The 17102-nt window shown below is 39.0% G+C and overlaps 1 protein-coding gene across 1 annotated transcript in view; it reads left to right on the top strand.

The window, feature by feature from the left end:
* TMEM47 (transmembrane protein 47) overlaps positions 1-14777 on the top strand; it is a 157411-nt gene extending 142634 nt beyond the window's left edge. The window contains exon 3 of the mRNA XM_068268342.1: positions 7842-14777. Coding sequence (XP_068124443.1) covers positions 7842-8020 — 179 coding nt within the window. The 3' untranslated portion in view covers positions 8021-14777. The remainder of the gene's footprint in view (positions 1-7841) is intronic.
* The last annotated feature ends 2325 nt before the right edge of the window (positions 14778-17102 follow it).

Below are 17102 nucleotides of genomic sequence, written 5' to 3'. Positions count from 1 at the left end.
CCGCGCACGATAAAACATGCTAGATAAAAAGTCCGAGCTGCAAACAGTGTCCTCTGTGTAGACGTTGCACAATGTAGATAGTCCAGTACTGCTGCGCTTGTATTCCACTGGTGTTCAAAACGCTCATGTAGGGAGAAAAACACAAAGAGGGACGTTTGGGACTTATTCACTTACTCTGGTAGTGTGTGAGGTTACACCAAGGGTGAATTTGTCCATACGTTACACCCTATGTTCCCTCTTTGTGTTTTACTCCCTACATGAGTGTTTTGAACACCAGTGGAATACAAGCGCAGCAATACAGTTCCCTAGTCTTAGGTGCGAGGTCCGTGGTCTCAGCACCCTGGAGCTAGTCTGGAGTATAACACAAATATAAACAGAAGTAATCTGGCTCAGTGTGAATTCTCAGGTCCTCCTGGTTCAAACACACTGCAGGATCTGACTATGGTCTGAATGCTTCCACGTAAGTGTTCGCAATGGCAGATAACCAGCAACTGACAAGCAAGCTGTATATATAGTTGCAGGACTCTGCCGCCCCCGCCCGAGCCACTCAGCCAATCAGGAGTCCAGCAGGAATCAGCTGATCGTCCGGATCATACCTCTGCTGCTGGTATAAAGGTCCTGACTTCCGCGCGTAGCTCTCCATCCATCTGTGTGAACTAACAGACCCAGCCACACCAGACGCATGCTGCCACGTGCGAACTGCCGCGTTGGACGCGGAAACAGCCGCCTTACTGCCAGTACATGCGGCGGCTTTTCCGCGATCTCTCACAATATCTATGTGTTAGAATGGCCCAGTCAAAGTCCAGATCTAAATCCAATCAAGAATCTGTGGCAAGATCTGAAAACTGCTGTTCACAAACACTGTCCATCTAATCTGACTGAGCTGGAGCTGTTTTGCAAAGAAGAATGGGCAAGGATTTCAGTCTCTAGATGTGCAAAGCTGGTAGAGACATACCCTAAAAGACTGGCAGCTATAATCGCAGCAAAAGGTGGTTCTACAAAGTATTGACTCAGGGCGCCGAATAATTACGCACACCCCACTTTGCAGTTATTTATTTGTAAAAAATGTTTGGAATGATGTATGATTTTCGATCCACTTCTCACATGTACACCACTTTGTATTGGTTTTTTACGTGGAATTGAAATTGATGCATGTTTGTGGCAGTAATGGGACAAAATGTGGAAAACTTCAAGGGGGCCGAATACTTTTGCAACCCATTGTATATACTGTATATATATATATATATATATATATATAGAGAGAGAGAGAGAGAGAGAGAGAGAGAGAGAGAGAAGAGAGAAGAGAGAGATCCTTCTTACTTGACAGGTCCCTCCCTGATGCACTATTAGAGACACTGTAAAGCTTTCTAGTGGGAAGGAAGGTATCGGTTACAGATTGGGATAAGTTCAATTCTGGGTTAAAGTTCCTCTTTGCTATTTATACTAAGATGTGCTGAATTTTTGACTTTAGGTGGATTTTTTGCTCAACAAGAATTCCTGTGGGCATTTTGCAAAAGGCTAATCTGATTTGGAAACTATTAAATATAATATATCATGTTGTTATAAATTAACAGCTGAATAATCAATCAATCAAGTTGACAGGTAGCAGTCATTAGACTCCAAAATATGATTTGAACTGTGCAAAGATCCTGTTCAACCCAAGGCAGTTTTCAATTATTGTAGATCATTATAAACTGCCAGAGGTGAAAAAAAAACTTTCCCCTCTACAACAACTTTCCCCCTAGAGAAAAAGGCTTTTCTTTAGGTGTTCCTGGAGAACATTAACAAGACTGACAGGCTACAAAAGAGCAGTCACTGGACCGTCTGCTGCAGCTTAAAAATTGTCCAGTAGAGATGTAATGGTTTGGGACTGCAGTGGTTAAAATATTAGCATGGGTGTAAAAAAGCATTTTAAATGGAATTTATGCTGAAAAACATGTTATGTTATTGTTCAGTTCAAAGTAATCATTTTGCTGTTCAGGGGGCGTTTTTAGCACCAAGATTGTCACAAGGCAAGATAAATCTCCGTCATTTACATTTTTAAAATGTTTCACACAGCTGGAAAAAGAGAAAAAAAATCCTTTCTTTTTTTTATGCATTTTTCTTTTCATTTCAGTTAGCAGTTTCCAGATAACCCTTTAGAAAGAAAAATAATGTTTGCAAAAATGCTTAGAAAATGAATTATTGATAGTTAAAAATGTAGAGCTTTACAGAGGTCCTTTGATCCAGGCAAGTGTAGTGCACAACAAAGAACTGTACTGAAACAAGAAAACATAACAGCACAAAAAAAAATGAATCTAAATGTTTTGCCCTGTCCTCATATGAGAGCTTTTTTTGTGTGCATTCCACTGGGTGCTAGAGATTTTCCACTGGGATGGAGAACCACATGATTCAGATCATAAGATTCTGTTAAAGTGTGGAAAGTGGAACATTTGTAAACTGATAAGGAATCTAGTTTACATAGGAGATGACGTTCATTTAATTTTACCCATGAATACAATGCTTAGTTACCATTTCAAAGACATCAGTATCTGTCCTTAGCATACAACACTTTTCAAATCCACCCCCTGATTGTACTCATTGACCCCATGATCATGTGATTGGAGATACTGATTCATCCCCTCTCGCCCCACAATTTCTCCACCTGTCAGAGATGAGGAGCCATTTCATTGGTTTCTGACCCTGTTACACATGGTATTAGTGATCACTGAAGGACAGCACTGCAAGTGCTGTGCCTCTCCTGTCTTTGTCAGTGTTGTGTGTGTTATCTCTGACTGGTATCATGCTCTGCAGCTAAAATAAAACTAAAATATAAGTGCTACTTGAACAAACTTTGCATATCTACAATGGTGGCAAAAGGCGAGTCCTATCTGTTCTAACTGAACAAAACTTTTCTTGTGCAACCAATTCATTTTGTTGTAGATTTCCTGGTAATATCATTGTAATGCTGCATAACTCATTTTCTGTCGAGCTTTAGCTGTAACATAAATATCCTCACATATTGTTCCACCAGAAAAAAAGAGTTAAGGTACGTACACACATAAGATAAACATTGGCCAAAATGTCCAATAAAGACTGATTCATCCAACAATTGTTTGCCTTTATAATGTGTGTACAATAAACGGGCAACAACGTTTAAGGATCCAACATGTTGGATCAATTTATTAAGAAGGAGGCACTGAATAAGCTTTGTGGTGATTTTTTACTCCTTACTGTGTTTGAGAAATGACAGAAAAACTGATGTATCTGAGGAACAAAATGCATTTTTATGTATTTATTTGTTTAGTTTTTTCATAAATTTAATCAAACTCCACACAAAATCCACGTAGCTTGAATATTCATTTCACTCATGGATGCATACCTTTAAGGACATAGTTTACTGAGTAGTGTCATTTTTTGCAGAATGTGTTACTGTTAGAGTACCTCAGAGCTTCTGGAAAAGCACTCTGTATCACAAAAAGGCACTATTGTCATTTGTGTTTCCGGAAAGCTAAAATGATATGATGTTTTTCTGGTTCCTTTAATGTAGCTACCAAATAAAAAATTCATTTAGTTGACCTCTTTATAAAGAAGGTATTTGCGATAATTCAGCACATTTTCAACTGTGGTTACCCACAATGCATCACTACTGAATATGCAAATTATCTCTTTATGCCCCTGTAGCCACTAGCCAGGCTTACATCCAAAACTGCTGGTGTAGAGCAAGCCTATAGCTTATACATTTATAAGCTATAGGCTTGCAATGCATCGGTGGTTCTGGATATAAGCCTGGCTCCAGGGGCATAAAGAGATAATTTGCATATTCAGTAGTGATGCGTTGTGGGTAACCACAGTTGACACACTTAAAGCTAAATTATCGCCAAAATCTTTGGTGTTAAGAAGGCAAATTACACTGAGCATTATTTTTTAGAATGGGGGGCTTTTCGGTCTCTTTTAGTCCTCTATACTTTCCTAGTGCTTTTGAGTCACCCGAGCTGCTTAGTTGCTCTGTTGTACTGGTCCAGGCCCTATCCCATACAGCCATATCAATCCCTGCCATTCACTGATCAGGACCAACAGTCTGAAAAAAGCTGCCTGCATGTTGGGTTGATGTGGCTCTGCAAAATTTTTATGCTATAGGCTTGCTATACACCAACTGTTTTGGATGTAAGCATGGCTACAGTGGCTTAAAAAGATTATTTGCATAATTAGTGGTGATGCATTGTGTATAACCACAGTTGCACACTTAAATGAGTACTGTAGGGGGGTAGGGGGAAAAGAGTTGAACTTACCTGGGGCTTCTAATGCTCCCCCGCAGGCATCCTGTGCCCGCGCAACCATTCACCGATGCTCTGGTCCCCGCCTCCAGTTAACTTTTGGAATTTCCGGCTTTAAAGTCGGAAAACCAATGCTACTGAGCGGCTGCACCCTCACTCCCACTTACATCACCAGGAGTATATTTTGCAGGCCCAGTACAGTCTGCACCTGCGCAGTATGCTCCTTGTGATGTGAGCAGGACCGATTTTAAAGTTGTAAATTCCAGAAGTGAACCAGAGGTGGGTACAGGCGCATCGGTGAGTGACTGCGCGGGCACAGGATGTCTGTGGGGAACATTAGAAGCCCCAGTTCAACTCTTTTTCCCCCTAACCCCCTACAGTAGTCCTTTAAATCTGAATTATCGCAAACACCTTTGGTTTTAAGAAGGAAAATTACACTGAGTGTTGCTTTTTAGTAGGAGGGCTTTTTGGTGTCTTTTAGTCCTCTATACTTTCCTAGTGGTTTTAGGTCAACCCACGCTGTTTGGCTATTCTGTTATCCTTACAAGGAAACATAGAAGATTCAAGATATTCACATATTGTTGCTTATAACATTCAAGAATTATACATATCCACATTTGAATTTCAGTATTCCTTCTTTTAAAACATTAGAAAATCCCAGGTTTAATTCAATAGTGCTAAAATAGAACCCTATATGTCCTAAAAAACAAACCAACAAAAAATAGTTTGCATAGCCTAAAAACTGACCAAGATATGTGAATTTAAGGCATCACAGTTCTGTAAACATTGGTCTGCCAATGAAGGGGGGTTTCGTGCAACAATGAAAACAACAACAAAAACTCCTCTATGACTTACTATGCACATTAGTATGTTGATACTGAAGCATTTATTATACTGAATAAATTGTAAATAATTTTATAGATTTACAATTAGAGGGCATTTCCACTAGGGGTATTCACATTTCCTTACACACAAATTCAGATCGGGATAACCACATCCTATATCGATAGGCTGCTTCCAAATTTGGGTGTGGGGGGGAAAAAACATAGTGACTGCAGCATTAATCCGAATCCCCATACCCTTGCATGGCATGGCTTGAGGGATTTGGATGCATAATAAGTGCCGAAGGCAATCAACAATATTGCTGAGCATTAAAAGAAAGGGCCCTGCCCATAAGTATTTACACAAAGGGGACCGAAACATAATTTATTTAAAGTAAGTTGTATGTAAGCTGGCAAGGGTATCTGCATATACCATGATGACGTGTTGTTTTATAATACAGTATTAAGGTAAGGTAAAATAAATGCATCTGTCTTCGTAACATGGAGATTACTATGACTTTTTTACTTAGGCTATGGAATCAAATGTAAAATGTAGATATGCCGCTACCAGACACAAACCTTGATATACTTCTGCAGAGTTAGAGGTGATGAAAGCAGTGTTCAGACTGGCGTGGGATCCTCAGAGATTATATTAATACCTATAACTTCAATAAGCTCCTTTAGATAAACCTGAGAAGCTGGGAAGAGAGTTATTAGAATGCCATATCAAATTAAAATCATATGTCAACATACAAGGCAATCCAATGCTTATCTATTTTAATCCATATAGCCCCAATGAGTTCAACAAATCATCAAAAGTGCAACTGCTATAAGCCAGAAGCTGCCATTTCAGGGTTACCTTCAAATTAATGCACCATATAAACTTTATTTGTGTTCAACTTTTTACAGAAGCCCCTTCCATTCAGTCACCTATCTGTTCTATGCTGCAGAATAAAGGAATATTACTTTACAAATGCCTTATTCCTTCTATAGGACTCTATAGAATAAGATGACCTCTAATCAACATCAACTATTAACTAGGACATATTGGAAAAAATACTGTCTTGATGAAAAGATTGTGTTCCATCTTGGCCATTGTGCAGAGAAGCAATAGAATCTCTCTTTTTTTTGCTTTTTTTTTTTTTTTGCTTTTACTATGGTGTAAACAAATAAATAAATAAAGAATACAGTAACACATTGTAGGGATTAACCTTTATAATACTGAATGGTTCTGCTAGACTGCCTCCATCACAAATAAATGGATCAGTGACTAAGTGGTTAATCAGCACGCTTGCTTTGCATTGCTAAAGTCCTACATTTGAATCCCAACCAGGTGACTATCTGCATGGAGTTTGTGTGTTTTACCTGTGTTGAAATGGATTTCCTGTGAGTACTCCAGTTTCTTTTCACAACCCAAAAGCATGCCCACTGCCCAGTTCAACCTTTGCTCCATAACATTTTAAGAAAAGTAAATTATGTGAGAGACAGTTATGTATGTGAATTGTTCTATGCATTCTGCAAAGCACTTAACTTATATAAGAAAATTCATGCAGTCTTTATTTAAAACCTCTGGTTAAAGGTTTATTCTTATTTATTTTCTTAATTTAACTACTTTCAAACCGGATGGCTCTGGCCTTAAGGGCCAGAGGTGTACTATTCCTATTTTGCTCAGTGATTGCTGTTATTGGCTCACAGCAATCATTGGGTCAAGAGCCAATGATATTGGCTCCTGACCGAGGTCTGGAAGCTCTGCTGTCAGTGTGACAGCAGAGCGAGCAGGTACAGTGTTGCGAACGGCAGCTCGAACGGTCAGAGCAACGAGACACGCAACGAGTATGATTGAAATCTACGCCCTGGCAGAAATAAGCGCCAACACATAAGGCTTAGATTTCAATCATCAAGGTCTGGAAGAGGTTAATCACGGCAATCTCTTAATTCTGTCTAAATGGATGTAGTTCATCCTTTTGGTAAACTTGGACAGCCTGTGTGCTTCTACTACTTAGATAAAGAAAACCTTAAGTGAAAATAAACCGATGAGTTAAACAATTGCATCTATAGCTCTAATCCTAAATTAGATTTTCCTGACATCCCAGTCTTATTTTGGTGTAACAGGTTAAAAATGTAAGTTTAAAATTGTATCTGGTGAATGATACTGCATATTTAGCTCCCATACAGAGAAATATTTGATTACTCAGCATTTCATGTGTTACCTGCTCTCACACATATTTTTCTCAGCCACCTGTAATTTTTTATCATTGAGTATTATGTTGTTCAAAATGCAAAGAAACTGTCAAGTAGAACCCTGAAATCTTAACTCTTATTATAAGGACTGGTTTACACTAAATCAGCTGCTGTCAGTTATAACTGATGTGCAGCCCAGGTGAAGGACATATAAATGCTTCCATATGGGTCTGTTCACATCTATACATTTTAACCTTTTTCACAATGCACTGCTGCAGAACAACTGATCAGTTAAAACATATCAGCGTTCAGTGTAAACCAGCCCTTACAGCTAGAAAAACAGACGAAAAGGAACACAAAGGATGTTCTATGCAGGATTGGACATACACATATTTATCTCATTATGTTACATATAACATGTCATTGAAATGTGTCTTCACGTGGCTTTGCAGAACTGATAAACATCATTGGATTATCTTTCTGTATGAGTTTTTAAGTGAAATCCCTCACAGCCATCTTTCTTGAATATTTGTATATTTACAAATTGTATCATTTGCTTATTATTTTCTTTTTTTCCCTTTAGTTGTCCTTCAAGTCTGTGGACTAGTGCTGTATCCGATTAAGTTCATTGAGACGGTCACTTTAAAAATATACCATGAATTCAACTGGGGCTACGGATTAGCATGGGGAGCAACAATATTTTCATTTGGAGGTGCCATACTTTACTGCTTGAACCCCAAGAACTATGAGGACTACTACTAGGTGTACAAAGGGGACTAACAAAACTATAGGTTTACTCGAGTTTTTGTATCTCCTTTTTCTAGAAGACATGTGGCGCATCAAGCAATCTGCTCAGCTGATATCCCTTTGATTTTCGGCTGCCAATAATATACCTAGCTTTACATACATCCGAAACGAATAAAAGGCACTGCAGAATAAAAGGAAAACAATTACCGTAATCAATAATATCAATAATTCCATAGCTAATTGCTGCAATCTGTTACAATATTAACTTATTTCTTCAAAAGAAGTAACAAAAACTACACAAGTGTAATTATAAACTGCAAAATGGAATAAGAAGAGAAACAGATGCTATATTCTATTGGGATTTCACAGATGGAGAATCCCTAACAAATCTGACATGTGGACTTTAACTAAAGGTTATACTATTGCTGGATTTGGTCCTGAAGAAACCTGGAGGATGTAAAATTGCTTTTGAAAGTATAATAGCAAAACACAGCTATTCACTTCAGAATAATTTACATACATCTTCACAATCAAGGGTTTCCCGCAAAAAGATAAGTCAACCTAGAAAAACTTCACAGTTCGGCCACATCCTTGGACATCTGTTGAAATATACTCATCAGTAGTGGCAAAACACCATCTTTGTTTGGAATATATAAAATGGACATCTGTTTTCCATGAAAATAAAATGAATTGAACTGTATAACATAGCCAGGCTACAGCTAAGACTAAAAAGAAAGATAGTAGGTCATTACATTTTTGAGTAACTATTTTTTGAAGAAGGATATGTATTTGTTATATCACTTAGAATATTAATATAATTTGTGAGTTACATTGAATGGTATTTGGCAGTATTCTTTATGAATGCAGATTTTGGTAAAATTATGTGACCAAACCTCATGTGCACTGCTTATTAAGAAACTTAAATTCACCTTTGTTGCTGATGAAATGGCTAACCGTCGCAAGCCATTTTTAACACATACACCAATTCATATTCACACATTATTAACCTTGTGTAGACAGATAAATTGAATTAGAAAGCTGATTGTGCTGATAGAGTACAGGACCCCTAATGTAATCTGCTTTATATGCTGTTTAACTGATGGTAGGGATCTGCAGCCAATTACTCAAATTTATGTGTGAATCAGAATAGATGTGCTTACATTTTCCATATATAATTTTAATCAGTTGGAAGATACTTTGTACACTGCTGTTCACTTAGAATCACAGTGATTGCTTATTCTAGGAAAAGTATGTGATCAGTGACAACTTATAATAATGTGAAACTTTTCTTACTCATTAGTGGCAATTTCACAGGTACTGAGATTCAGCATTACTCCTAGGAGAAAAAAAAAAAAACTTCCTGGCCTTTATTGTAAGAATGGTATGTTGCTGGTGTCCAGAAACAAAAAAGGTCTATTTAGTCTTGTTTAATTCTAGAGAATATTGAATGTGATTGCATAAAAATGCAATTGTACCAAAGTAAATAAATAAACAATTAAAGGGAGTCTGAAGCATAAATAATAATAAAGAAAGAAACAGATACCTAAGGAAAGGAAAGGCTCTATGTCCTATAGATCATTCCCGTTCTTCTCCTCGTCCTGCTGTTCCTGCGCTTGCTCCCCCCCCCCAGGAAGTCTGTGACCAATCAGTTGGAGACTGATCTCTTCCACTGCAGGTGGGCTTTCAAAGTCTTTGGGAGCACTCCTGAAGATGGGCCGTTCCATACTGTGCATGCGCGAGCACGGTGTCTCATGCATCGCACGCGCACAGTGCCTGAGTGCTCCTATCTTCGGGAGCACTCAGGCTCCTTAAGACTGTCAAAACCTCCCACGGCGGTTGATTTGAACAGATGAGCCTGGGGGAAACAAGAGGATGAGGAGAGGAACGGGAAGGCTCTAGCTGTGTTCCCCAACCCTGTCCTCAAGGCCCACCAACAGTGCATCTTTTGTAGAAATCCACACAGGTAGTTAATTAGCTCTGGCGAGACATTAATTACCTCACCTGTGAATGTTTGTGGTTTCCTGCAAAAACATTTACTGGAGGTGGGCCTTGAGGAGAGAGTTGGGGAACACTGTTCTATAGGACCCAGAGCCTTCCCTCTCCTTAGTTGAGTATCTGCTTTTTTGTTTTATTTGGGGTTCAGATTCACTTTAACAGCAGGTTGTTGATTTACTAAAGACGATATACAGGGAACAGCAACAATGTTTCACTCTGCTTACGTCAAACATCTAGACCAATGCTGAGAAGTTCCTAATAGTACTGTTATTATTTTTAGTTACCCAACATCTGATTGGATTGTTTGGTGTTCTTCACTGAATATCTCCTTTAGTAAATCACTCCCTATAACTAGCCCTTTTTTTATAGTGCACTTTCTCTCAATAACAGCTACTCTGTGGCATGACAAAACTGTGTGATATGCTGACTCCATGTGATGGCTGTTTCACAGAATCAAGATGCAAGGTAACAGCGAGAAGCAATATTATGAACAATGAATATCTGCTCTCCAAGACTCCAGGAGCTGCTTTTTGAGACCCAATATCCTGAATGAGCATTGTGCTGTTATTATGGTTAATTAAGTTGCAATTTCTCATCATTGATAAAAAAATGGAATACCAGGGCCAATAGGGTTCCTGTAATACTCCATACCTTCATCATGCTATTACATGTTTTTCGTTTTTCCACTGTTAATACCACTATTAAATTACCTTTCCATTAGGCTTTGTTCAGACTATACAATGCAGGTGACCATGCATTTACAATGCATCACACATCATCTGCAGTGCTCTCTGTTGCTGTCTGTTGCAGTGCTGATGCCGTTCACTTACAATGAATAGGTCTGCACTGTGTTTGGACAAATAGGCATGCAGCAGTAGATTACAATAACACACTGCCATGCAGTGCATAAGGGGAAAAAAATAAACAGTCTCTGCTCTTCTGATGTGTTTGGGCATTGCACACTATACACATTGATAAAAGGTGTACAGCAATGGTTATAGTGCGAACAAGGTCTTAGTTTTTAATATTGTATGTAAGATTATGCTTTTTTTTTTTAGTTCAAGTCTCATCTTCTGCATTGTGTACTGTAAATCTAAACTAGCTTCTGACCATGAACAAAGGTGCACAATATATGACATGGAAGATGAGGTTTGCTAAGAGGATACGTTTATTGTAGGACCCAGTAGCAACTTTAAATGCCATGGTTGTTGCAGTTACATCACTTTTGTTTGAAGTTTTTGCATTTTTTTAATTGACACTTTCCACTCTCTATGTGAATATGGAGAGAATGAAGCCGTGCCTCTAGCTATAGTCAATCTGTTCCTCCCCATGATCTAATTGCAATGTTCAGGCACTGCACAAGTGGCTTTATATGAGAGATGGCTGACACTAATTTGATGGCAAGCAGAATAAGCATAGGCTGGGAAAAAAAAACCTCTCCCAAGTAAGAAAATATCTCCCCACTTGGATTCCCATTGATCTGCTGTTTTATAGCTTTGAAAAGGCTCTAAAGAGCATTCAGAGCCACTAGATTGTATCAGAGCACCAGTTTGGAAGAACATTGGTATGAGCACATTTCTGAGATTAGATTTGTTCTGCTGGAAAAAGGCCAAACAACTCTGAGGCCATAATCAAGGTGTCCGAGCAGCAGAGTGGTGAGAGTGAGAGTGATTTCACCAATTAGAACTGACCCATTAATGGAAGACATTTTCTCTTTTGAATACTGATCTCTTCATTAAAGTTAGGTAATTGATGCCATTTCCCTCCTCTTGAAATAATAAACTCAGTTTAAAAAGAATTTATTTGAAAGAAGTCTCAAGACTTTATAATTATCAATTGATATTTTTACAAATAAAAATGCAAATATTTAAATCCAGAATATATTTGTTTTTTTTAATAAAATGTTTATTTTCAGCTAAAATAGTCATATGTTGATAAATGAATTTTATTTTTGAATGCAGATAAATATATTAGTTTTAAGGCGTATGTCAATACAAAATATAGATCTCAGAAAATGTAGGAAATATAAGTAAATCAGTTAATGTACAGATTTGCATGCCTTCTTGTTGAGCTTATCTCATGGCTTTTACACTCATTAGACTGTAGATGAACATGAAAAGCATTATTCAACTACTGTCTTTCTTTTTCACAAAGACTAGCCTAGCATGTATATTCATTTACTGGCGTGGGTTCCGCAAGGTACTATAGTGACCTTACCTTGTATATAATGCAATTCTTAAGGTGGCCACTAACGGTCAAATTTCTAGTGAAACATCGCTTGTGCGATCAGATAGTTCTGATTATAAGTGAAATATCGTAATAGATTTCTTACACCATCAACAAACTAATCTTTGCTTCTTATCTATCACAACTAACAAGAAAATCCAAATTTTGGTTCAATGAAAATCCATTCGGACCATAATCATTCGTAATTGATTGCGCCCATCAATGGAGATTATTTACAACCAATCCAATCACATCTGATTAGAATTATCTAATCGCTCAAACAATTTTGTGCTAGAAATTGGACTGTTAGTGGCTACGTTTAGTATGTTATTTTTGAATCCATGAAATAAAAGGAGGCTGAAATTGGGAGATATGAGGAATATTGATGGACCTACATTCACCCACTTGTCTTCCATTCTGAACAAAAGAGTTAAGTTTGAAAGACAGTAATTGATGGTCTGCAGGTAGCCCTTACCATATAAAGATAGGTTTACACTGGAAAGTTCTGTTTCTGCACCATCACCAACAAGTAATATACGGTATATGGTACAATAAAGTTTAGTTATTTTTTTTGCAATGTACATTTGATGTGGAGCAAATTGTGTTTTTCTCTGTTACTGGAGTGACCCTTATAAAGAAATCTACACTTCAGAAGAAAAAAACTTAATTGATTATTGAACACTTGAATTAACAACAACATTAAAATACAAAATAGCTTCTGTATTAGGGATGATCAATGAGATGCAAATATTTTCGAGTTCATGCAGGATTATGTTTTGTATGCAAACATATGAAAGTGGACCAATCATTTTAAACCCCAGTGGGACTTGGTTGGTCCATTTTCAAGCTGCATACATTTGCATTCAACATTTACATAACCCTGCATGAACTGGGAAATATTTGCATCTCATTGATTATCCCTATTCTGCATCACGGATACCTATGTTATTATATTATTTTTTTCAATGACGTTTACTATTGATGTATTGGAAAGATTACCCTGTTTTATTAGTCTTTTTACACATTCTAATTTGCTGGTTCCCACTGAAACTTAGCCTTAGACTATAGTAAGGATATTATACTATGTTTAGATTCTTACTAGATTAGATTCTGATCATCGGAGGGACATTCAGCGACTTGACTACACACTGTAAAGTGCTGCAGAAGATGTGAGTGGTACTTAAATAAATAATAGGCACTTTATCCAAGACCCCCACTCAGCCTGCACAGAGCCCACCAAGGACAAAAGGTGCACAGACACTTAACCACTTAACGACCGCCTAACGCCGATAGGCGTCGGCGGGTCGTTAGTGGTAAAGCATGGAAACGGCCGCTCGAACGAGCAGCCTTTCCATGCCAGTTCACGGAGGGCGCAGCAGTGCCGTAAGGCAGATCGGCGATCCCCAGCCTCTGATTGGCCGGGGATCGCCGGCATATGATAGGCTGAAGCCTATCCTACAATGCGCAGGATGGATATCCGTCCTGCGCAATACATGGAGGAAGAGGTAGGGAGGGAGAGGGAGGGAGCGTAGATAAGCTGCGGAGGGGGGCTTTGAAGAGCCCCCCGCAAAGCGTAGCAAGCCGGCGGCGATCAGACCCCCCCCCCCAGCAAGACATCCCCCTAGTGGGAAAAAAGGGGGGAAGTATGATCACCCTGGCTATTTCCTGATCGGTGTTGCAGGTTGGAGAGTCCACACAGCACCAATCAGAAGAAAATCCCCTGATCCTTAAGTGTATCTGTAGGAATCTTTCAAAAGGTCATCACTGTCAATTCACAGTATGTCCACTATATCATGCTGCTTTAAAGTGCTAGTGTAATTATACTCAAGTGTGATGCAATATTTAATTTAAACTAAGGTTTTATCGCTAATACAGACTAGTAGTTTTCAGTTTGGTTTTGAAATACTAGCAAAATGTTTGTATGTGACTTATGGTGTGCACATAGAAATTATACTTTGCTAGTACACTACTCTGTAGTTGCTATGTAGTAAACTGATGATAAGATCGGAACAGAGATGCAGATAAGCAGTGCAGCCACCTAATTTACAAGAGAGAAAAAGTAAGGAAGGTCTTATAATCAGAGTATACAGTATAAACAGGGACCAGCACACACTGCAGCTAGTTTATTATCAGTATGGGTACAGAATAGCTGCTTATACTGTATATACTGGAGGTGGTATACCAGTATTATAAAATTGGGCTAACAATATATTAGTATAAGCACGAGCAGTTCTGTAGTGGCACACCTTTCCCGTGTGCTGGGTGCTTGAGCTAGGTGACAAGCCACGACACCCACCAGTTCAAATAGTAGCAATAAAGTCCGATCAGCACACCTAAAATTCCAATGCAGTGTCCTGATTTATTGCATATGTCAACACAAGTAACAATTGTTTCGGGGCCAAGGAGGGTCCCTTTTTTCAGAAAAGTGCAGACATATAGTATAATATATTAGTATAAATATATTACACTATCGGATACGCCGCATAAGAGGGTAGCGGGAAGGGGGGTCGGACCCCCTCCCTCCCCTGGGTCCCCCATCTGCGCGCCCCCTCTAGCTTATCTTCAACTGCAGCCGCCGTTATTACTAAGAGGCTGTGGGTGGGGATGACTCACCTCTTCCGCGTTCCAGCGTGCGTTCCACTGTCGTCACTTCCTGCAATGCCACCCACTGTATTGTAAGTGGACGGCATTGCAGGAAGTGACGACAGAGGTGAGTCATTCCCGCCCACTGCCTCTTAGTAATAGCGGCGGCTGCAGCTAAAGTTAAGCTAGATGGGGAGCGCAGATGTGGGACCCAGGTGAGGGAGGGGGGGGGTCTGACCCCCTCCCTGCCGCTCTGCCCAATACCCCCTTCCTGCACGCTACCCCCTCCAGCTCTGCGGCCCCCCACCCATGGCTGGGCGGGGGGGCGAAAAGTCTAGGACCGGCCCTGGGGGCAGGGCACTACTTCTTCTTCTTGCTTGAAGGTTGAGGCACTTAGCCTATTATGTATATTGATTAACAATAATGTCTTTGTTTTATCATCAACATTTCTATAACACCTTTCTCCCAATAGGACTAAAAGAGCTTAGACTCTCTCAGATTCAGCAATTGGTAGTAGGATGAAGTATTGACAGAGAGGATAAAATTATATTTCTGCAAATGCCAAACTGAACAGGTGGCTTTTCAGTCTGGATTTAAAAACATCCAGAGATGGAGCTGTCCTAATATGCTGAGACTAGGCATTCCATAATGTAGGAGCAGCATGACAGAAGGCTCTGTGACCAAAAGTTTTCAGGTTAATTCTGGGTATGACTAGATTATTAGAACCAGAGGATCTAAGATTGCAGGAATTGCTATGCAGCTGTAACATTTCTTTCATGTATCCAGAGCTCAGATTATGTAGTGATTTAAATGTCAGCAAGCATTGTAAAATGTTACACACAGTAACACACTAAATATGAGTGATTTTCAATACAGTCTAAATTGTAATATAATAAAGCTTTTGTTTTATGTGGAAGTGTTGTGTGCTGGCTGAATATGATTGAAAAATACTGTAATTCAGTCTACAAAAGCTTACAAATGTTGCTTTGTGTCAAATCATTTGGCCGGATTGCAGCGAAGGTAAAAGTCAGTAAATGGAACAATATAATTCCATGTAAGTGTGAATCAATATGCACATATGATCACACAGTATGCATAATAGTCCTAGAAAAATAGATTCAGTTAAAGGGAACCTAAACTGAGAGGGATATGGATGTTTCCTTGTAAACAATACTAGTTGCCTGGCAGACCTGCTGATCTCTTTGGCTGCAGTAGTAGATGAATCACAGACCTGAAACAAGCATGCAGCAATCCAGTCTGACTTCAGTCAGAGCACCTGATTTGCATGCTTGTTCAGGGGCTGTGGCTGAAAGCATTAGAGACACAGGATCAGCAGGAGAGTCAGGCTACCGGTATTATTTTAAAAGGAAAAATCCATATCCTTCTCAGTTTAGGTTCCCTTTAATAAACTTTATATTTATATTTAATGTCCACTTAACATTTGTAAGCTAATTACTAATTAACTGTACATTTTGACTGACTGACTTTGAGTAAATCATTTATCTAAACTGGGATTCACATTAGATCAGGAGCATGAACAGTTTGTGAAAGTGTTCAATCTAAGTGTTTCAAATGAATCCAGGGAAATATTTCCCCCTTTCATGCTTATACATAGTCTAAACTATGACTCACAGTGCATACTCACTGCTCACACCAGGGGCTGGTTCACACCCGTAGCTGGCAGCTCCTCATTTAGCTAAAGCTAAACGCTTTTCTGCAACTATGTTGAAAATTGTTCAGCATCAGTTCGCATCAGTTCCTACTGTTCTGTGGTTGCGTTTTTAGCCTTTGGGGGTACATGGAATTGCGTGAATGCAGCCAATGCGGGAAACTACAAGTTGCATCCAAAACAAGATGGAGGGAACTACTGCAATGTTTACATGAACCACGCCAACTGCTGTAACTGTTTTTTTAAAGAACACTTCCGTTCACTTGATTTTATTAGATCCCTTTTAAACAACACTTTTGTCAGTTATCAAAAATGCAAAAATGTAGCATTTACCACCCCCAAAAGAAAAACAACATTTGCCAATTTTTTTTTACTCTGGTAACTGGGGGAACCATTAGAGTAGCATTTTACACTATAGAGAAGGAAAAAGCGCTCAAATGGGGCATTACACTTTTAATAGGGTCCCAAACGCTAACATTTACATTTATATAAGTTGAAGTGTTAAGCATGTTTTTGATGGCTGCAAACAGGTCTTGTTGACTTTCAAAGCCTGGCCAGGGCTTTCGGGCATTGTGGTGGTAAGGAAAAGGTACATGATGGACAGTGCCAGCGTCAAATGCGTGC

The sequence above is a fragment of the Hyperolius riggenbachi genome, chromosome 2, assembly GCF_040937935.1.
Source record: "Hyperolius riggenbachi isolate aHypRig1 chromosome 2, aHypRig1.pri, whole genome shotgun sequence".
Taxonomy (NCBI): domain Eukaryota; kingdom Metazoa; phylum Chordata; class Amphibia; order Anura; family Hyperoliidae; genus Hyperolius; species Hyperolius riggenbachi.
This window is presented reverse-complemented; position numbering and strand designations above follow the sequence as displayed.